This window comes from Schistocerca gregaria, chromosome 11 (genome assembly GCF_023897955.1).
Source record: "Schistocerca gregaria isolate iqSchGreg1 chromosome 11, iqSchGreg1.2, whole genome shotgun sequence".
Lineage (NCBI taxonomy): Eukaryota > Metazoa > Arthropoda > Insecta > Orthoptera > Acrididae > Schistocerca > Schistocerca gregaria.
In genome coordinates, this window is record NC_064930.1 from 135,789,369 (window position 1) to 135,812,750 (window position 23,382).

The following is a 23,382-nucleotide window of genomic DNA, read 5'->3' on the forward strand; positions in this document are numbered from 1 at the left end:
GCGCTTTCTTGCTTGGTAAGTCATGGAATCTTTGTTTTTAATATATTTTTCCCATGTGGAATGTTTCTTTCTATTTTATTATTATTATGTATATGAGTACACAACTTAATCATGTTCAGAAAAATCAAAAACATGTAAGGAAGTTTTTTTGTTATTACCTTACAATGTTTGGAATTCAATGTAGCAATTCCAATTACGCAGATAGGAAACAAAGAATGTCAGTTGTTGGATAGTGCAGGAGTATAGGAGTGTAATGCTCCAAGAGAGGGGAAAAACACACACAAGTGTTAAAAATACCTTTTTTATTTCGAAGTTATTTAGCAAATATATCCACAAATATATGTATATATACAGACACACACAAAAGAAATGTGTAGTATTTCTTGCAACTTACATAACTACATGTACAAAAGCTAGTCAGTACAGGCTTCACAAGCCCTTATACTGGACTATAGTAAGAAAAGTGTAAAATAAATAAGTCTCAATAGAGTTTGAAAGTTTGCACAAAATATAGTCTCTTATCGTAGGATCCACAATGGTGGATTAGGAAGAACTTGCTCAAAAATGAAGCAAGTGCTGAAGCACAGCAAAACAGAGGGAAAAAAATGAAGAAATTTTCTCGACTTTGAATTTGCAAGTTGGCAACTGACAAGCATTCCACAGCTTCTGATAATATATACGTTTAATGAAAATGATTTCAGCTTTTTTCTTCTTCAGTCTGTTGTATTTAAACAAGATATCAATTCTCTTCTTTTCCTTAAACATCCTTGCTCATTTTCATAAAACACTACTCAGTCTCACTGAGAATTAATTAAGTCTGTGTGCTGTCGTATTTGCCGAGCCCGAAGACGGAGCTACGGACAGTACAGCCGGTGAGGTACGCTCATGCACCTCGCATCCCGGCGAGATCCGGAAAACGGGTCTCGCCCTCCGTTCCCGTTGTCGTTCGTTCCACCGGTCCCTCGGAACTGGAGCGACGACGGCAGCACTACTTCCCAGATGCCCGGAGACCCCTCGGTACGGGGCACTAGTCTTGTGGCTCCCATCCCAATAAAAAAATGGATGTAAGCAACATTACACATTTTAAGCTCTGAATGATATAGAAGCAAAACACGTGCAGACACTTTGAACATTTGAACACGACACACTGAAAGCAGCGCGGTGATGGCACAAGGTATAATACTGTCCGGGCAGAGTACTGTAGGCAATTCCACACGAGGAGAAAGAGCAGACACGGACAGATGGTGGTGAGTGGAACACTCTGCAGTCCTGCACGGTAAAGGAAATTCGGTAGTCTGGGGTCTGTCACTGTCTGTCCGCTTTTCAGGTACACGGGGAAGTAGGCTCGACAATCGGGAAGCAATTCCCGCGGTGGAAAATGCGCCGTTCCCATTGCGGGACCATTTTCCTCTTGCGGGAAACTGCGGTGAATTCCCGTGCTGGTGCCTTCGGGATGACACCTGCTGTGACTCACACAGAGGGGCATGGCAAAGGTGGCAGGAGAGGCCGTACTGCGGGCAGGACACGGGCACCTGCGACGCTTCTCCGTTTCGCAAGTGAACCGTCGGACTCTGTCAAGAAGGGTCGGCTCCAGTAGACGAGCGCTTCCAGATCCAGAAGATCCGCAGGCAGCTCGGGGCCGAACCCCTTCGAGGGACACGGGTGTTGCGCAGTGGCGCGTTGCTGGAAGAAGCCCCCTGGGGCTACGACTGAGAGGTGTCCACTACGCAGGCTGCGATACGGGTGACGGCATCGGTGCGTTTTCCTCGAAGATCATCACCAGCTTGCTGTACTCCAAACTGCGCCGCTTCTTGCGAGTCTGTAGAGAAAGAGTCACTATTTACTACACAGTTGAGAGAGGACGAGGTGTGAGTCTCAGAAAGACACGTGTTATTCAATTCCAAACTAACACCAGAAGTAGACATTAATAATTGTGCACCAACTGAAGCATAGTGTATGAAATGTGTTGGGTACCATCGAGTATAGATTTAAGTGTCAGGAAGTCGTTTATGAAAGTATTTGTATGGAGTGTAGCCATGTATGGAAGTGAAACATGGACAATAAATAGTTTGGACAAGAAGAGAATAGAAGCTTTCGAAATGTGGTTCTACAGAAGAATGCTGAAGATTAGATGGGTAGATCACATAACTAATGTGGAGGTACTGAAAAGAATTGGGGAGAAGAGGAGTTTGTGGCACAACTTGACCAGAAGAAGGGATCGGTTGGTACGACATGTTCTGAGGCATCAAGGGATCACCAATTTAGTATTGGAGGGCAGCGTATAGGGTAAAAATCGTAGAGGGAGACCAAGAGATGAATACACTAAGCAGATTCAGAAGGATGTAGACTGCAGTAGGTACTGGGAGATGAAGAAGCTTGCACAGGATAGAGTAGCATGGAGATCTGCATCAAACCAGTCTCAGGACTGAAGACCACACAACACAACCAGCTAGATAGCAAGTTAAAATGAGCTCAACACATTGATAACCAAATCAAGAAACTCGGCAGAGAAGTATTAAGACCTTGGAAGCACCTCTCATTGTGCTGATCTAAAGACACGAGTGACTACTTATTTCTCATATTTTCCCTCCCTGACAGATTCATCTTCTGGAGTAGTGTGCCTACAGTAGTTCAGCAGCAGAATGTGGTACGAACTAGACAAGTCGTCGGAAGGTCCCTGCAGAAGTATCAAGATATGCTTCCTCTACAGCCATCTGTAATTGCGAAAGTGTTACCAGTGCAGGACTCTGTGTACGAACTGACCTCCTGATTACATACCATAAAATGTTTGATGGGACTCAGGTCGAGCAATCTAGGTGGCCAAATCATTCACTTAAATTGTCCAGAACTTTCTTCCGACCAATCTACATCTACATACTTCGGAATCCACCATATGGTGCGTAGCGGAGGGTACCTCGTACCACAACTAGCATCGTCTCTCCCTGTTCCACTCCCAAACAGTACTAGGGAAAAATGACTGCCTATATGTCTCTGTACGAGCCTTAATCTCTCTTCTTATATTTTTGGTTTTTCCGCGCAATTTAAGTTGGCGGCAGTAAAATTGTACTGCAGTCAGCCTCAAATGCTGGTTCTCTAAATTTCCTCAGTAGCGATTCACGAAAAAAACGCGTACTTTCCTCTAGAGACTCCCACCCGAGTTCCTGAAGCATTTCCGTAACACTCATGTGACGATCAAACCTACCAGTAACAAATCTAGCAGCCCGCCTCGGAATTGCTTCTGTGTCCTCCCTCAATCCGACTTGATAGGGATCTCAATCGCTCGAGCAGTACTCAAGAATAGGTCGTATTAGTGTTTTATAAGCGGTCTCCTTTACAGATGAACGACATCTTCCCAAAACTCTACCAATGAACCGAAGATGACTATCCACCTTCCCCACAACTGCCATTACATGCTTGTCCCATTTCACATTGCTCTGCAATGTTACGCCCAAATATTTAATCGACGTGACTGTGTCAAGCGCTACACTACTAATGGAGTATTAAAACATTACGGGATTCTTTTTCCTATTCATCTGCATTAATTTACATTTATCTATATTTAGAGTTAGCTGTCATTCTTTACACCAATCACAAATCCTGTCCAAGTCAACTTGTATCCTCCTACAGTCACTCAACGACGACACCTTCCCGTACACACAGCATCATCGGCAAACAGCCACAAATTGCTCTCCACCCTATCCATAAGATCATTTATGTAGATAGAAAACAACAGCGGGCCTACCACACTTCCCTGGGGCACTCCAGATGATACCCTCACCTCCAATGAACACTCACCATCGAGGACAACATACTGGGTTCTATTACTTAAGAAGTGTTCGAGCCACTCACATAGTTGGGAACCAATCCCATATGCTCGTACCTTCGTTAGGAGTCTGCAGTGGGGGGCAAACAATTAAGATCCAGAGACATGGTGCACTGGCTTGAAGTCCATGAATGGGAGCAAATGGTCTCCAAGTAGCTGATCATAGCCATTTCCAGTCAGTGATCAGTCAAGTTGGACCAGAGGACAATGTCCATTCCATGTAAAAACAGCCCACACCATTCTAGAGCCAACACCAGTTCACACAGCACTTCGCTCACAACCTGGGTCTGTACCTTTGCGTGATCTGCGCCACACTCTAACACTACCGTCACACCTCACCAACTGAAATCAGAACTTATTTGATTGGGACACAGTTTTCCAGTTGTCTAGGATCCATCTGATACGGTCACGAGTGCAGGTGAGGCATTGCTGGTGGCGTCATGCTGTTAGCAAACGCACTCACATTGTTCATCTGCTGCTACTGCCCATTAATGCCAAATTTTGCCACTATCCACATAGATACATTCATCATAGGTCCCGCACTGATTTCTGTGGTCATTTCACATTGCTCGTCTGTTAGCAGTGACAACTCCATTCAGACACCGCTGCTCTCGGTCGTTAAGTGACGGCCGTTGGTCACTGTGTTGTCTGTGATGGGAGGTAATGCCTGAAATCTTGGCACACTCTTGAAACTGTGGATCCCTGAATACTGGTGTCCCTAATGATTTTTGAAATGCGATGTTCTATGTGTCTAGCTCCATTTACCACTCCACGTTCAAAGTCTGTTAATCGCTGTCGTGTGGCCACAATCGTGTCGGAAACCTCTTCACGTGAATCACTAGAGTACAAGTGACAGTTCCACCAATACGCTGCCCTTTCATACCTTGTGTACACAATACTACCACCTTTTTTACATGTGCTTATTGCTATCCGATGACTTTTGTTACCTCAGTGTAGAAGTTGCAGATGCTTTTTTAAGTAGGTTCGGATTCTTACACACTATGCAATACATTTGCTCCTTGTCAGTTTCATCTGAACTATGATATGTACAGGCTGCATACAAGACACACGTACGACGTTCGTGTAGACCGCCACCGTATCAGTTAAAAGCGCCCTTTTGCATGTGTAGATGGAACTGATTGGTTTTCAGTGTATTTACTACGTCAAAGACAAATTCTTTTACTTTAAATCTGTCCAAGTTTCCACGTGTCAATAGTGAGGTTGCAACAGTGTTAAAATAGTTTGTTCAACATATGTTTTTAGGAGGATTTTTTTAAATTATGGAACTATGTAAGTCGTGATTACGTAGCAACATAAGTCTGAAAATTTGTCAATTTGTCTGTGTCTGTCCACATGCCAACAGTTTTTACCACAAAAAATTACATCTTCTATGCTAAAAATAATTAAATCATCATCATTTAAGACTGATTATGCCTTTCAGCGTTCAGTCTGGAGCATAGCCCCCCTCATAAAATTCCTCCATGATCCCCTATTCCATGCTAACATTGGCGCCTCTTCTGATGTTAAACCTATTACTTCAAAATCATTCTTAACCGAATCCAGGTACCTTCTCCTTGGTCTGCCCGACTCCTCCTACCCTCTACTGCTGAACCCATGAGTCTCTTGGGTAATCTAAGCCTGTTCGCCCTGACTGCTACATCTATAGAGTTCATTCCCAGTTTTTCTTTGATTTCCTCATTGTGGACACCCTCCTGCCATTGTTCCCATCTACTAGTACCTGCAATCATCCTAGCTACTTTCATATCCGAAACCTCAACCTTGTTGATAAGGTAACCTGAATCCACCCAGCTTTCGCTCCCATATAACAAAGTTGGTCGAAAGATTGAACAGTGCACAGATAATTTAGTCTTGGTACTGACTTCCTTCTCGCAGAAGAGAGTAGATCGTAGCTGAGCGCTCACTGCGTTAGCTTTGCTACACCTCGCTTCCAGTTCTTTCACTATGTTGCCATCCTGTGAGAATATGCATCCTAAGTACTTGAAACCGTCCACCTGTTCTAACTTTGTTCCTCCTATTTGGCACTCAATCCGTTTATATCTCTTTCCCACTGACATTACTTTCATTTTGGAGATGCTAATCTTCATACCATAGTCCTTACATTTCTGATCTAGCTCTGAAATATTACTTTGCAAACCTTCAATCAAATCTGCCATCACAACTAAGTCATCCGCATATGCAAGACTGCTTATTTTGTGTTCACATATCTTAATCTCACCCAGCCAGTCTATTGTTTTCAACATATGATCCATAAATAATATGAACAACAGTGGAGACAGGTTGCGGCCTTGTCTTACCCCTGAAACTACTCTGAACCATGAACTCAATTTACCGTCAACTCTAACTGCTGCCTGACTATCCATGTAAAGACCTTTAATTGCTTGCAAAAGTTTGCCTCCTATTCCATAATCTCGTACAACAAACAATAACTTCCTCCTAGGAACCCGGTCATATGCCTTTTCTAGATCTATAAAGCTTAGATACAGTTCCCTGTTCCACTCATAACACTTCTCCATTATTTGCCGTAAGCTAAAGATCTGGTCCTGACAACCTCTAAGAGGCCTAAACCCACACTGATTTTCATCCAATTCGTCCTCAACTAATACTCGCAATTTCCTTTCAACAATACCTGAGAAGATTTTGCCCACAATGCTGATTAAAGAGATACCTCTGTAGTTGTTACAATCTTTTCTGTTTCCCTGTTTAAAGATTGGTGTGATTACTGCTTTTGTCCAGTCTGATGGATCCTGTCCCGACTCCCAGGCCATTTCAATTATCCTGTGTAACCATTTAAGACCTGACGTTCCACTGTGTTTGATGAGTTCCGACTTAATTTCATCCACCCCAGCTGTTTTATTGCACTGCAATCTATTGACCATTTTCTCCACTTTCTCAAACGTGATCCTATTTCCATCATCATTCCTATCCCATTCTACCTCGAAATCTGAAACATTGCTGATCGTATTTTCACCTACATTGAGCAACTCTTCAAAGTATTCCCTCCATCTGCCCAAGGCATCCACAGGATTCACCAGCAGTTTTCCTGACCTGTCCAAAATACTTGTCATTTCCTTCTTACCTCCCTTTCGAAGACTGCTAATTACACTCCAGAATGGTTTTCCAGCAGCTTGACCCATAGTCTCCAACCTGTTTCCAAAGTCTTCCCAAGATTTCTTCTTGGATGCTGCAATTATCTGTTTGGCTTTGTTTCTTTCTTCAACATAACTTTCTCTGTCTACCTGAGTTCTAGTATGTAGCCATTTTTGATAGGCCTTCTTTTTCCTTTTACAGGCTTCCTTGACTGTGTCATTCCACCAAGCTGTTTGCTCCATCCTACTTTTACACACTACTGTTCCAAGACATTCTTTAGCCACTTCTAGTACTGTGTTCCTGTACCTTGGCCATTCCTTTTCCAATGACTGTAATTGACTACATTCAACTAACTGGTACCTTTCTGAGATCGCTGTTATGTACTTGTGCCTGATTTCCTTATCCTGAAGTTTCTCCACTCTTATCCTCCTACGTATGGACCTGACCTCCTGCATTTTCGGCCTCACAATCCCAATTTCGCTGCAGATTAAATAATGATCAGTGTCATCAAAGAATCCCCTGAATACACGTGTGGTCCTCACAGCCTTCCTGAATTCCTGATCTGTTATTATATAGTCAATGACAGACCTGGTTCCCCTGCCTTCCCAAGTATACCGGTGACTGTTCTTATGTTTAAAAAAGGAGTTTGTGATTACTAAGCCCATACTGGCACAGAAATCCAAGAGTTGTTTCCCGTTCCTGTTGGCCTCCATATCCTCTCCAAATTTACCCATAACCTTTTCATGCCCTTCTGTTCGATTTCCAATCCTGGCATTAAAATCACCCATGAGCAGAACACTGTCCTTGTCCTTTACTCTAACAACTACATCACTGAGTGCCTCATAAAAACTATCCATCTTATCTTGATCTGTCCCTTCACAATGCAAATATACTGACACTATCCTAATTTTCTTGCTAGACACTGTCAAATCTATCCGCATCAGTTGTTCGTTTACATACCTTACTGCAACTACGCTGGGTTCCATTTCTTTCCTGATGTAAAGCCCTACACCCCATTGTGCTATTCCTGCTTTGAATCCTGACAGGTAGACCTTGTATTCTCCCACTTCCTCTTATTTCTCACCCCTTACCTGAATGTCACTAACAGCTAAAACGTCCAGCCCCATCTTACTTGCAGCCTCTGCCAGCTCTACCTTCTTCCCAGAGTAGCCCCCACTGATATTAATAGCTCCCCATCTCATTACCATTTGTTTGCCAAGTCGTATCTTAGGAGTCCCTGGTTTGTCAGTTAGAGGTGGGACTCCGTCACCTCCAAAGGTCCGAGGCATTTTGCTCCGATTGTTGCCAGCATCATATTTAAAGTACCAGGGAAGCAGGTTGTTAGCCTTACTTGCCCCGAGTCCCATTGGGTTTTACCCCTAACGGTTGAGGGACTAACCGGTGGATTTGGTAGTCTTTGCCGTATGAGCACAAAGGTGACCACGACTCAAAATATGTCAGAGATGCCCGGCCTTATTCCAAAGTAACTGGTATCCTGACTGTCGGGACCACTTACTTGGCCACTCATACGTTGCCTGTGTTTCATGAACTAGGACATGACTACAGGAACCCACACCATGAATAATTAAATAATACTAAAAAAATGTTTTCCTTGTGGTCTATGTTGTTGAGAAACATGAAACCCCAGTCATTTTTGTGCACTTAACATCAAGTCTGAGGTGTAAAACTAGTTTTCAATTATTTGATTTTCACGTAAGTACATTATCAAAATTTTACTAATACATAAGGTTCTTTTCTTATGGGTTACATGCCTGCTGTGGCAGGGAAAAGAAGGGAACCAGCAGAAAAAGGCAAATATGCTCGTCTTCAAAAGACTGACTGAAAAGTGAGGTACCAGCTGCCTCATTCTACCAAATTCTGGCATGCCAACATATTTGTGCTGAGAAAATGGAAAAGAGGCAGAGAAGTAATAAATACTGGACGGTAGTAGACACTGGACGTGGTAGACAAAGAGTGAAGGAGATAATTGCAGTGTGAGAGAAAGAGAGAGACACAGTGGCAGCGGAGCATAGATGACAGAGACAGAACAGTGCTAGGAAAAAAGTGAGGGAGACAGTGCCAGCGGAGAGAGGAATAGAGAGGACGAGAACACGAAAGTGGGTGGGAGGCAGTGATAATGAGAGACAGAGAATATGTCAACAACAATGTGGAGAAGTGAGAAGAGACAGCAGCAGGGAGAAGGAAGAAATGAGATAGTAGCAGTAAGAGAGAGCAAGAACGGGACAGTGACAGTGAGAGCAGACTGTAATAGTAGGGCAGAATGAAGGGACCTGTGGCTGTGACACAGGACACAGTGACAAGGGCTGGGCTGAGTAGGTGGGTGAGAGTAGACAAGTGGGAGTGGGTGGGCATGTGGGTGGGAGCGAATTATAACTTGCGGTAGTGGGACACGAGTTGCACGTCAGAAAGAGAGAAGTACGTTCGCATGCCAAAATTTTTGGGAAAATTTTTACAGGTGCTGAGGAAGGTAGAATGAGACAGCTGGTACCCCTGTTTTCAATCAGTCTTTTAATAAACAGGAGAATGTTCACCTTTTTTGTGATCCAAAAGCAGCATTTTTCCAATGGTGATGACTAATGGCTGATGGCGATGATGATGACACATGTCTTGTGCTGATGTTATGTGACTTGCGGTAATGAAGGCATGTGATCTGTTGTAATAATAATGATAATAATGATGATGATGATGATGATGACGACAAAGGGCTGGTGGTGGTGGTGACACAAGGCTCATAGTAATGATGACTAAGGGCTGTTGTTGATGATGAGAAAGGGCTGCTGTTGATGACAATGATGAAGACAATGGCAAATGGCTAGTGATTATGTCAAATTGGCCATAGTAGCAATGTCAGACAGCTGACGCTGACGCCGACACCGACACCTCGAGATACGCACCCTGTGGAGTGAGGCACCGGCTTCTGCCCCGGCACTGTCGTTGCCGGACCCCGAGCTGCTGGAAGTGAGCTCGCCCTCCTCGAAGCCCAGCTCCTTGCCGCCGGCGCGCGCCATGTCCAGGTACAGCTGGCCCAGCTGCTCGTTGACCAGCATCGGCTGCAAGACACGGACACTGTAGCTGTAGCTATCTGTCTCTGTCGGTGCCTCGCACTTCCACTATTTCTACACGGCAGAGTTGCAGGAATATATATGCTCCAGTCTCTTCCTGGCTCGTGTACAATGGCTTAGTTTTCCCGGCATAACGAGTATTCCAGGTTTCCAAATTATTTTGACTTCTTGCTTCCGTATCTACACCTACACGATTACTCTGCAGTTCACACTTATGTGTTTGGCAGTTGGTGCATAGTATCACTTTTACACCATTTTTCTGCCACTAAAATGTCAAATACCACACACAGAAAATGGTGACTTAATTCTTTCACTGTGAGCTCTCATTTCTCTTTTTTTGTCACAATGGTCATTTCCCTCCAATGTAAGTACAAGTCAGAAAAATACTTTGCCCTTCTGCGGAGAAATTGGTGGTTCAAATTACACGAAAAAATCTCAAAGCAATGAAAAAGCCTTTCCTTTAATGATTGCCACCCGAATTACTTATCATATCCATGACATACACACACTTATTTAGTGATAATATGAAATGGGATTGCCTTCTTTGCATTTCTTTCTCCAATGTTCTCCATCAGTCCTATCTGGTAAAGTTCCTGTATGACACTGCAGTATTCCTCGGTAGTGAACTGTAGGGATCTGTGGTCAAACCTCACTTCGACACACAGTTTTGTCTCTTACAGCCATTGTAACAAATACTCAGTATAGAACACTCTTCATAAAGATTACCTTTGCTTTTTTCTTGAAAATTGGTAATTGACTTTATCTATAGGACTTCCAAATGTGATCCACAGGAAGTTTCAATTGATAATGTTCCACAATATACATACATACACGGCCTAGGGGAAAAATTGAAAAACCTATGAGGCTGTTTACAGATGAAGCTGATGCATACAAAATGAGTGTCGGACACTACTTTTATTTCGTGAATGGTTCAATATATCGAAATTATGTTTTCAGCAGATTATAGCAGACTGAAAGGCATGTGATTTTGTTACATGTTAGTACTCGTAACTCTTATACCAGCTGGCAAATATGGTTTCTTTAAATGAAATTATACATTTTTAGTAGCGTTGGGTAACTCTTTAAAAGACAAATACTGTGATGTATTAAACAAGCAAACAAAGTTTCTTTTCACTCTGCATGCCCATTTGCCAAGAACTCCATTTCATTATCATGAATCATTCATAAAATAATAGGTGTTGTTATGTCTTATGTGTCCCTCTATGTATAAAGAAGTTACAACTCTAGAAAATTTTAGTGAAATGCAGGAGTGCTAGCAAAAGGACTGACACTTTCTGCAGAGACTGCCAATTCACTCATATCATAAATATATGTGCTACATCTTACTTAAGTAGCTGCACAGATCCATTAATGTCCACCAAACTATAACAATAGATGTGCATCACGGAGTAATTCACATTTAAAATTCTAGGAATAGCCAATATTTCCTGGAAATATTTGGATGTAAGCTTTGAGAGATTCGAGCTCAAACAAAGGCTAACAGATAATCATTCTACCGTGCACCATTCACAACTGGAACACCACAGGGGGAGAAGTGACAGTGGTAAATAACATGACACTCTGTGTTGATTGCTGTTAGTGGAGTACTACGTTATCTCCGCAATAATAATCATGGAGCCTTTTAATGATTTTATGTCATTCACTGACAAAATGATAGTGGTAATGAAGTGTCCCCTGCCACAGACAATAAGGTGGCTTTTGGATTATAGGTGTGACAGAGATGCAGATGAATCGAATCACTTTTTTTTTAATTCTGACTTGTAATGTACAGTTTTATTTGATATGTTAACCAATGGACATAATGTGGCTGATGATCGCATGGCAACAAATACCTGCATAAGGGTTGCATTTTCTCATTTTACAGATGGAATTGACATATGTGTAAGCTGTAATGTCATTTGACAGTAATACCAAATGTAAATCATATTATTAAGGTTTTTAAAGTGAACTGTTTTCACTAGTGATGTACACGCAAGTTGTGCCTGTGTAATGTTACATGTGATTTACGCAAACAACGTTTCCCGTTCCCTATTTATGACAAGGAAAGATGATAGTGGCAAAATAGTAAAGCAATATTAGATAGGGAAGATGTGTCAAAACATGTACTGTGCGTGGTTGTTCTGTTTCGTGTTTGTGCAGAGTTGAACAGAGAGGTGTGCAATTCAAGTAATCAGCAAGGCACAATGGTGAGTAAACATCTTCACTTGCTGTGGGCAGGGCCTTCTATGTGACTATGTCACGGTTTGGCGGTGTCTTGACTGCCGACGAGCAGACACGCTCTCCAAAAATACAAACAGCAATGAACAAAGGAAGCTCTAAAATGAAATGCTGCTTACTTCTCATTGAGCCTTCAATAGGGATGTTATATTTAATTGATACTGTATCTGCTACAAGTTACGAAGTAATTGTGATCTGTATTCCCAAATGAAACAAATATGAGACAATCAATGTGTAAGGTTGATGATGTCTTTTTGTAATTAGAGTAGATATTTTTTTCCTTTCAGTGTTAATAGCTGCAAAGGACAGACATGACAACTTTCGAAAGTGAAAAATCAGGAGAATTTTAGCAGTGCACTACTGTCAATTACAACACATCCCTGACGATTAAAGTTGCAATAATTCAATGACTGTAACAATTCAATTACATTTGCTTTATTATTTACATGTAAATACCAAATAATGGACATGTCTGAGCCTTCAGACTGTATAATTTATTTTTCAACATGCTGAACAATATGAATGATGAGCTCTGCAGGTTTCTTTGGACTCACACACATTGAAATGAAGCACTCTCGAGAGAACTACAGTTCGAAATTACGATCCGAGGAAACAAATTAATGTATAGTAGATTTCTGTTTTGACATTAGCACAGTTTTTGCATTAATAAATCACTGTTAAATGATCAGACGTTTTCATTTCACAATGCAACCCATATTTGCACGGCATCTCATATCTGTAAGACATCTTTCCCAAATTTAAATCAATTTTATACAGGATGTACATGTTAGGCTTCGCAAATAATCTGAATAGCTTATCTATCTGAATTTGTCTGATTATGGTAGTTACTTATTCAGCACACCTGTAGCTGACTTAGCCTTCTTCAAAAACTCTGAACTAAATTTCTGCTCAAAGCACTTGCCTTTTTGAACTGATTTTAAAATCAAAAATTTCTCCAAAGACATTTCTGAAAGCATGGACCTGAACTGAGTTTTGGTCTTTGTAACTGTGCTAAAAATTCTCCCACATTCCGCATTACTATGTGGAATTGACAAAATAGCAGGCATCACCTTTGCAAGTTTGTCATATTGAAGAACTCCATTAGCTGATTTCTTCTGGCCTACCAACGCCCACTGAACATCAATTCTCTCTGTTGCCAAGACGGTTTCTTCCAGCCGAAAGTTACAGAACTGAGAGTGAAGAATATCGACTTCTGTATCTAAGTGTTCACTTCCGCTAGTCAGAATATTAGGAAATCTGTTTATGAAAAATCTAAGGCTGGAAAATGATGCTTTGCCAATTATAGAAATATTTGCAACTTCTGCATGCATTAAAACTTCATCTTTGAATGGAAATTTGTGTATCATGTAATCGCATGATGATAAGAAACATTTTCTTTCAGACTTAAAGAATACTGACTTTTCCTCAGGCTTCAAAGTGGTCACCAAAGCAAATGTAGAATTCTCTATCATCAGATCACAATCGTCCTTCTGATTTGATTTACGATTGCGCTGGTGCTATCAGATGCAGAGGAAATTGGCACTAGTTGAAAGATATTCATTTGTCTCCAAACACTCCCAACGATAAGTTCCTTACTTCCTCGTAGATACAAAGCGCGAGCTACGCCTACTGCCACTACCGACAGCCACCGCACCAATCTACCAAGTTAACATAGACAAGTAGCAGCCATACTTTGTCATCCACCAATATACACTCCTGGAAATGGAAAAAAGAACACATTGACACCGGTTTGTCAGGCCCACCATACTTGCTCCGGACACTGCGAGAGGGCTGTACAAGCAATGATCACACGCATGGCACAGCGGACACACCAGGAACCGCGGTGTTGGCCGTCGAATGGCGCTAGCTGCACAGCATTTGTGCACCGCCACCGTCAGTGTCAGCCAGTTTGCCGTGGCATACGGAGCTTCATCGCAGTCTTTAACACTGGTAGCATGCCGCGACAGCGTGGATGTGAACCGTAGGTGCAGTTGACGGACTTTGAGCGAGGGCGTATAGTGGGCATGCGGGAGGCCGGGTGGACGTACCGCCGAATTGCTCAACACATGGGGCGTGAGGTCTCCACAATACATCGATGTTGTCGCCAGTGGTTGGTGGAAGGTGCACGTGCCCGTCAACCTGGGACCGGACCACAGCGATGCACGGATGCACGCCAAGACCGTAGGATCCTACGCAGTGCCGTAGGGGACCGCACCGCCACTTCCCAGCAAATTAGGGACACTGTTGCTCCTGGGGTATCGGCGAGGACCATTCGCAACCGTCTCCATGAAGCTGGGCTACGGTCCCGCACACCGTTAGGCCGTCTTCCGCTCACGCCCCAACATCGTGCAGCCCGCCTCCAGTGGTGTCGCGACAGGCGTGAATGGAGGGACGAATGGAGGTGTGTCATCTTCAGCGATGAGAGTCGCTTCTGACTTGGTGCCAATGATGGTCGTATGCGTGTTTGGCGCCGTGCAGGTGAGCGCCACAATCAGGACTGCATACGACTGAGGCACACAGGGCCAACACCCGGCATCATGGTGTGGGGAGCGATCTCCTACACTGGCCGTACACCTCTGGTGATCGTCGAGGGGACACTGAATAGTGCACGGTACATCCAAACCGTCATCGAACCCAACGTTCTACTATTCCTAGACTGGCAAGGGAACTTGCTGTTCCAACAGGACAATGCACGTCCACATGTATCCCGTGCCACCAAACGTGCTCTAGAACGTGTAAGTCGAATAGCAGCCTGCATTGCTGCGAAAGGTGGATATACACTGTACTAGTGCTGACATTGTGCATGCTCTGTTGCCTGTGTCTATGTGCCTGTGGTTCGGTCAGTGTGATCATGTGATGTATCTGACCCCAGGAATGTGTCAATAAAGTTTCCCCTTCCTGGGACAAAGAATTCACGGTGTTCTTATTTCAATTTCCAGGAGTGTATATCGAAGGCACAGGATTTTCAAATAGTAAGGAAAGTATTGAAACTGCTCTGAAAATCGGGATATCGGTCTTCACTGCCGGGAGATTGGGAGGAAGAAGGAAAAATCTGGAGTCTCCCACTTAAATCGGGAGGCTAAGCATGGTTCTAATGAGACACTGGTGCACAGGGTCTCCATATAAAGATAAATAATGGTGCATATTCTTAAGCAACCTTTGAGATACTGTTCATAGAGTTTCTCCACGCTAATGTGTCACAAATAAGATACATGACCACAGTTTTTTTACTGTGCCGGAGGAGTGTAAGAGAATTTTTTTATTTATGTCTAGCTTTATTTTTGTATTCTTGAAGCTGCTGTAACTTTTGTCATCTATGTCTGGCTTTATTTTTGTATTCTTGAAGCTGCTGTAACTTTTGTCATCTATGTCTGGCTTTATTTTTGTATTCTTGAAGCTGCTGTAACTTTTGTCGTCTGTTTCATTACTAGGTATGGAGGCAAAATTAGCCAACAGCAAAAAATTATGAAACAAACTGTTATTTCAAAAATAAAAACAGCCTACACAGGACAATGACTTCCCTGACAGCTCGGCATTCTCAGATTAGAATACAAATGACACTTTTAAGTAACCTATGTGAACTCCAATAGTGAGAAAGCACTCGTTTAGTGGTACGCATACGATTATGTATTACGTATGGAAAGTGTCCTCACCTGTGAGATGGCACGCAACTTCTGCAGGTCATCCTTCAGCACAGCATTCAACTCGCGTTCAGACACCTGGTACCTGAACATCAGGTCTGGCGTCACCTCCACATTCTCCAGCCATGGTGGATCCTGTAGGCATAAGGAAATGTCCAATTTAGCAAGTGTTGCTAACAATACAGTGAAATATGTCTGCTTGTGTCTGTGTATGTATGGATGGATATGTGTGTGTGTGTGTGTGTGTGTGTGTGTGTGTGTGTGTGTGTGTGTGTGTGTGTGTGTGTGTGCGTGAGTATATACCTATACTTTTTTCCCCCTAAGGTAAGTCTTTCCGCTCCCGAGATTGGAATGACTCCTTACCCTCTCCCTTAAAACCCGCATCCTTTCATCTTTCCTTTTCCTTCCCTCTTTCCTGATGAAGCAGCCGCCGGTTGCGAATGCTCGAAATTTTGTGTGTGTGTGTGTGTGTGTTTGTGTGTGTGTGTGTGTGTGTGTGTGTGTGTGTCTGTGTGTTATTTTATTGTGCCTGTCTACCGGCACTTTCCCACTTGGTAAGTCTTGGAATCTTTGTTTTTAATATAACAATACAGTGAGTTAGAGCCCTGTCAGGGACACAATGATGTGAAATTACAAAGTACTGTTTTAGGAAACAGACGTCTAGGCAAGGACTTTCAAATACTATAAGTGTAAAGAAGCCTGGAGATACTGACAGGTTTCAGATAGATTATATAATGGTAAGACAAAGATTTAGGAACTAGGTTATAAATTGTAAGACATTTCCAGAGGCAGATGTGGACTCTGACCACAATCTATTGGTTATGAACTGTAGATTAAAACTGAAGAAACTGCAAGAAGGTGGGAATTTAAGGAGATGGGACCTGGATAAACTGACTAAACCAGAGGTTGTACAGAGTTTCAGGGAGAGCATAAGGGAAAAATCGACAGGAATGGGGGAATGAAATACAACAGAAGTAGAATGGGTAGCTTTGAGGGATGAAGTAGTGAAGGCAGCAGAGGATCAAGTAGGTAAAAAGACGAGGGCTAGTAGAAAGCCTTGGGTAACAGAAGAAATATTTAATTTAATTGATGATAGGAGAAAATATAAAAATGCAGTAAATGAAGCAGGCAAAAAGGAAGGCAAACGTCTCAAAAACGACATCGACAGAAAATGCAAAATGACTAAGCAGGCATGGCTAGAGGACAAATGTAATGATGTAGAGGCTTATCTCACTAGGGGTAAGATAGATACAGCCTACAGGAAAATTAAAGAGACCTTTGGAGAAAAGAGAGCAACTTGTATATCAAGAGCTCAGATGGAAACCCAGTTCTAAGCAAAGAAGGGAAAGCAGAAAGGTGGAAGGAGTATATAGAGGGTCTATAAAGGGGCAATGGACTTCAGAACAATATTATGGAAGAGGATGAAGATGAAATGAGAGATATGATACCGAGTGAAGAGTTTGACAGAGCACTGAAACAACTAAGTCGAAACAAGGCCCCGGGAGTAGACAACATTCCATTAGAACTACTCACAGCCTTGGGAGAGCCAGTCCTGACAAAACTCTACCATCTGGTGAGCAAGACGTACAAGACAGGTGAAATACCCTCAGACTTCAAGAGGAATATAATAATTCCAATCCCAAAGAAAGCAGCTGTTGACAAATGTGAAAATTACTGAACTATCAGTTTCATAAGCCACAGCTGCAAAATACTAACGCGAATTATTTACAGACGAATGGGAAAACTGGTAGGAGCCGACCTCGGGGAAGATCAGTTTGTATCCCGTAGAAATGTGGGAACACGTGAGGCAATACTGACCTTACAACTTATCTTAGAAGAAAGATTAAGGAAAGGCAAACCTACATTTCTAGCATTTGTAGACTTAGAGAAAGCTTTTGACAATGTTCACTGGAATACTCTCTTTCAAATTATAAAGGTGGCAGGGGTAAAATACAGTGAGCAAAAGGCTATTTACAATTTGTACAGAAACCACATGGCAGTTGTAAGAGTCGAGGGGCATGAAAGGGAAGCAGTGGTTGGGAAGGGACTGAGACAGGGTTGTAGCCTCTCCCCGATGTTATTCAATCTGTATATTGAGCAAGCAGTAAAGGAAACAAAAGAAAAGTTCAGAGTAGGTATTAAAATCCACGGAGAAGAAATAAAAACTTTGAGGTTTGCCGATGACATTGTATGTAGAGAGGATATAAAATGTAGGCTGGCAATAGCAAGGAAAGTGTTTCTGGAGAAGAGAACTTTGTTAACATTGAGTATATATTTAAGTGTCAGGAAGTCTTTCTGAAAGTTTTTGTATGGAGTGTAGCCATGTATGGAAGTGAAACATGGATGATAAATAGTTTGGACAAGAAGAGAATAGAAGCTTTCGAAATGTGGTGCTACAGAAGACTGCTGAAGATTAGATGGGTAGATCACATAACTAATGAGGAGGTATTGAACAGAAATGGGGAGAAGAGGAGTTTGTGGCACAACTTGACTAGAAGAAGGGATCGGTTGGTACGACATGTTCTGAGGCATCAAGGGATCACCGATTTAGTACAGGAGGGCAGCGTGGAGGGTAAAAATCGTAGAGGGAGACCAAGAGATGAATACACTAAGCAGATTCAGAAGGGTGTAGGTTGCAGTAGGTACTGGGAGATGAAGAAGCTTGCACAGGATAGAGTAGCATGGAGAGCTGCATCAAACCAGTCTCAGGACTGAAGACCACAACAACAACAAGTGTGAAGAAAAACAAAGAGGGCTAGTCAGTAACGTAAGACCAAAACACACAATGGAAAGTGTGCCAAATAACTAGCAGGTAAAAAGTTCTATGATCTTGTGGAAATTCTCGTGCTAAACTACAGAAAATAGACCACAAGAAAGCACTTATAGGTACTGTATTATAGTTTTTTTTTAGCCAACTACATATTATTTCTTTTAAGTAGTGTAATTATAAAACTTATGGAAATACAGAGGCACTTGTGTACATATAAAAAAAATGGTTGGGGCATCTGCATTTAAAAAGTAGGGGATCCGTGGACCCGAGTGGCAGTATGACAAAAGTTTCATTTGTCACATATTCATTACACTGCATGTTTGAGATTCCAGTTTCTGTTGATATCATTTGAATATATGATGAATGTAACTAACTTTAAAAGCATTGTACACTCTCTGATCAGAAGTACACAGACAGCTATTGGGCATGCACCCACCCTTCACCACTATGATAGTTTGAACTCTTAACTTTCAATGAGGTGTCTGAATGTCAGTCAAAGAGTGGCAGCCCACTCTTTATCGACACCTGAAGTCAGAAAAGGTAGTGACGTCAGACACTGTGGCCAGAGCAAAGTCGAAATCCTAACTTATCTCAATCCTTTTTGAATTACGTCATTCAGCATTTGGATGTTAAAAATGTTATTTACTGTGACTGCAATTTTGACACGCAGTCATTGCCAAGCATTCTGAAAGCAAACAGTCTCATATAAGGGATACTACAGTGAAAAAATTAAGTAATTGTTCCACTGGATTGGCACTCTGGACAGGTCAGTCCATTTCTGGAATGTCATCGTCCACAAACCATTGCCCCACGTATGCTGCTTTAAGACAGTGTGCTTCGTCATGCCGATGCTAAGATTTATCACCTGCGAACTGTTCCTGTACTGTATGCAGGACAACACTCTGCAAAATGTCTTCGTAGCCTTCCGCTTTTTCTTAAGCGCAATAAGGTGAATGCGCCTAAACCCAAAAAACACCCCCACCTTGTAACACCATCTCCTTTGTACTTCACTATTGGCACCACACACGATGGCAGGTAACTTTATCAAGGCGTCGACCAAAGCCAAACCCTTACAATGGATTGCCATACTGTACAGCGTGATTTGTCTCATATTTGGGATTAATTAATTTTCTGCATGACTGTTTTACCACTTATACAGATTTTCAGCTGTAAGTGCTGTGAAATTGGTAGTGCCTAAGAGTAAAAGGATTTTACAGCTGAAGCCGTTTCACTTCTCAGCACGATACACTGTGAAAGTGGCTGCCCAGGCTACAAAAGTTTTTTATTTTTTACAACCGCCCTGTGCAATGCTCGACAATCTGTGTCCATCAGCACATGAGGTTCCCTGGTCTCAGTTTATCTGTGGTTGCTCCCTCCTGTTTCCATTTCACAATCACCTCACCAAGTCTACTTGGGCAACTTTAGAAGGGTTAGAATGTCCCTGATGAATTTCTTACTCAGGTGACATCCATTGACTAACACACATTTGGAATCCCTGAGCTCTACCGACTGACCCAGTCTACTACTATCACTTCTCTACTGAGAATAAAGTACTTTTATACTGGCAGGACCACATCTCGTGACTTCTGGTGGTTAAATCGACTGACATGTGGGTGTCGAGATGCTTTCAGTCGGACGGTCTACTTCAACAAGCAAAAGATGAGTGGTTTATTGGTTGATAATGTTTGTATTCTGTAACATCTGCAGCTATTTTACATTGCCACACTGATGCAAGAAACCCCACAAAAACACAAATGCAGATACTGTAACAGCCAAAGCACTATACGGGCATTTTGTAATTCAAAACGGTTATATTTGTGTTTCAAGATGAAATTTATAGATACATTTGCTTGTATTAGCAAATCACAGAGAATAAAATTAAAGCTGGGGCTGTTACAAGACATTACCTTAACAGTCCCTATAGCAAAAGACTAATTGCACATACCTTCAGGATGGGTCGCCGCTTTGATGTTCCCTCAGACGAGCCATTATCCATTCTCTCCCAAAGCATGTCCTGCGATGAGGAAAACAACACAATTAATATTGCCTCTCACAATAATATCAATAATAATAATAATAATAATAATAATAATAATAATAATAATAATAATAATAATAATTGCTTCTGTGGCAATATAAATATTTAGATATATTGATAATTCTTAATATGGGGTGTTACAGAAAAGTACGGTCAATCTTTCAGGAAACATTCCTCACACACAAATAAAGAAAAGATGTTACGTGGACATGTGTCTGGAAACGCTTAATTTCCATGTTAGAGCTCATTTTAGTTTCTTCGGTATGTACTGTACTTCCTCGATTCACCACCAGTTGGCCCAATTGAAGGAAGTTAACGTTGACTTCGGTGCTTGTGTTGACATGCGACTCATTGCTTTACAGTACTAGCATCAAGCACATCAGTACGTAGCATCAACAGGTTAGTGTTCATCACGAACGTGGTTTTGAACTCAGTGCAATGTTTACAAATGCGGAGTTGGCAGATGCCCATTTGATGTACGGATTAGCACGGAGCAATAGCCGTGGCGCGGTACGTTTTTATCGAGACAGATTTCCAGAACAAAGGTGCCCCGACAGGAAGACGTTCGAAGCAATTGATCGGCGTCTTAGGGAGCACGGAACAGCCTATGACTCGCGACTGGGGAAGACCTAGAATGACGAGGACACCTGCCACGGACGAGGCAATTCTTCGTGCAGTTGACGATAACTGTAATGTCAGTGTCAGAGAAGTTGCTGCTGATATGAGGTTCGCAGGAGAGCTTCTGTAAAGTTTGGAAGGTAGGAGACGAGATACTGGCAGAAGTAAAGCTGTGAGTAGCGGGCGTGAGTTGTGCTTCGGTAGCTTAGATGGTAGAGCACTTGCCCGAGTTCGAGTCTCGGTCGGGTACACAGTTTTAATCTGCCAGGATGTTCCATTCCTGTTCACCTTCATGTATGAATCAACATCTGCCCACAGACTTAACTTTTAATACCATCTCATGCACTGCTACCAGTGACAGACATATATTGTTACCTAAACTCTCAATTTTGGTCCAGCTTTTCAATTTAAGTACAGTTGCAGAGGTATCAAATAGACACTGTATGAGTGGGTCTTAGACAAGTGAAACTCATAACAAATTCGAGAGTATTAAAAACATATTGTTGTGGTAAAAAAACTGTTGCCTTAACCATTTTTATGCCTGTGGAAAAGAAGCAAAATTGCAAGTTGTGGGTGAGATTACACAGGGGAAAAGCAATCACTAATGAGTAATAGCTGAAAATTTGCTGGTCCTATCACATAACCATTTGGCATAAAATACACGTGCTTTACAAACACATCCTCATCGTCATATTACGTGTGGGATTAGACATCAGCCAGTTTCATTTCCACAAAGTATATGTCCGTCATTTCCTTGGCTGACCTCTGTCTCTCCTTCCTTTCAGGTTCCAGTTTAGCACTTTCTTGTGTAGTGTTTCATCACTCATCCTATTGTCATATCTCTGTATTCAATCGCTTCCTCATTAATAGCATGTACGTAACAACTCATTTCAAACATCTTCATTTTTTTAAAATGAAATATCTTCTTGTGCTGCCCTTCACTCTCCTTAAGAATCTCATCTCTCCTGCTTGTATTCTGCTGCCATCTTTCCTTTAATTAATCTACCTCTCACTTTCATACAATAGTAATGGTATCCCTACATTGCCCAAGGAGGACTGTGGTTTGGAAACTGTGGCCTCTTTATTGTTCCCCACAATGCTTGAAATTTGAGCAGTTTTTCATCTGTACCGTTACAAAAAGCATAAGTCACGTTGCAGCTGAGGTATTTAGAATGTGATACCTGTTCAATAATAATTGCTGCTACCTTTCACTTGGATGCTACTTTACCAATTTGTGTGTCCCTAATCTAATCCAGTTATACAACTGAAGAAAGAGGACCTACAGTCTCATGTGATCTCTGAACCACTTTTGCTATTGGTGGCTCCTCACACCATTAAGAGGAGAACGCTCGATTAAGGGCAGATTGAAAATTTCCATTGTGGGATTTGATCTTGAAATGTTTCAGTTTCAAGCACGCATTTTGCCGCTGACAAAGCTGTTCAGTAACTTCACTGCTAATTAATATTTTGACCTTACTGGGTATTTACCTCAGAAGGCCATAATTATCACTTTATAAAATGAAATTTTCAGTTTTTATTCTGCACATATTTGCTCCAGTCAAAGTACAGCCATCTTGAAGACATCTTCACTACAACTACATTGCTGGCATTCAGAATAAACACTTTCACAGAATTGTCAATCATGTAAAACATTAGTCACACACCAAAGTGAAAGCTGTACTGCAGCAGTGCTCTCATGTTGAAAGGTAAGCACCATGCAGAACAGGGGGACCACACCAAGTGATCAAAAAGTCACAGAAAACGCGAAAAAAATATTTTAAAAATATATGTATAAGTTTTGCAGTATGTTGATGCTATCTACTGAAGGAGCTGCATCAGCTGAAAGAAATTTTGACATCAATGGACGCAGAATTGAAGATAACAGAAAGATGTTGGGGGTGTCGTGCATTGCAACTAGAACAAATCTAATCCAAACTTCAAATACAAAGCTATGGGGGCCAGCTTTTAACATTTTACAAGAAACAATGAAAGGGAGACATAAAGCACTCACTCACAATTTATGGTAATTCTGTGATCTCTATGCAGACATCTGGTGGCACGTA

At 42.0% G+C, this 23,382-nt stretch overlaps 1 protein-coding gene across 1 annotated transcript in view; it reads right to left on the reverse strand.

The window, feature by feature from the left end:
- Positions 1-287: 287 nt before the first annotated feature.
- The window catches only part of LOC126294990 (period circadian protein), a 209,652-nt gene continuing 186,557 nt past the window's right edge, over positions 288-23,382 (reverse strand). Inside the window, exons 21-24 of the mRNA XM_049987235.1 lie at positions 20,609-20,677; positions 15,906-16,028; positions 9,847-10,002; positions 288-1,819 (exon numbers count right to left, since the gene is read on the reverse strand). Coding sequence (XP_049843192.1) covers positions 1,724-1,819; positions 9,847-10,002; positions 15,906-16,028; positions 20,609-20,677 — 444 coding nt within the window. The 3' untranslated portion in view covers positions 288-1,723. The remainder of the gene's footprint in view (positions 1,820-9,846; positions 10,003-15,905; positions 16,029-20,608; positions 20,678-23,382) is intronic.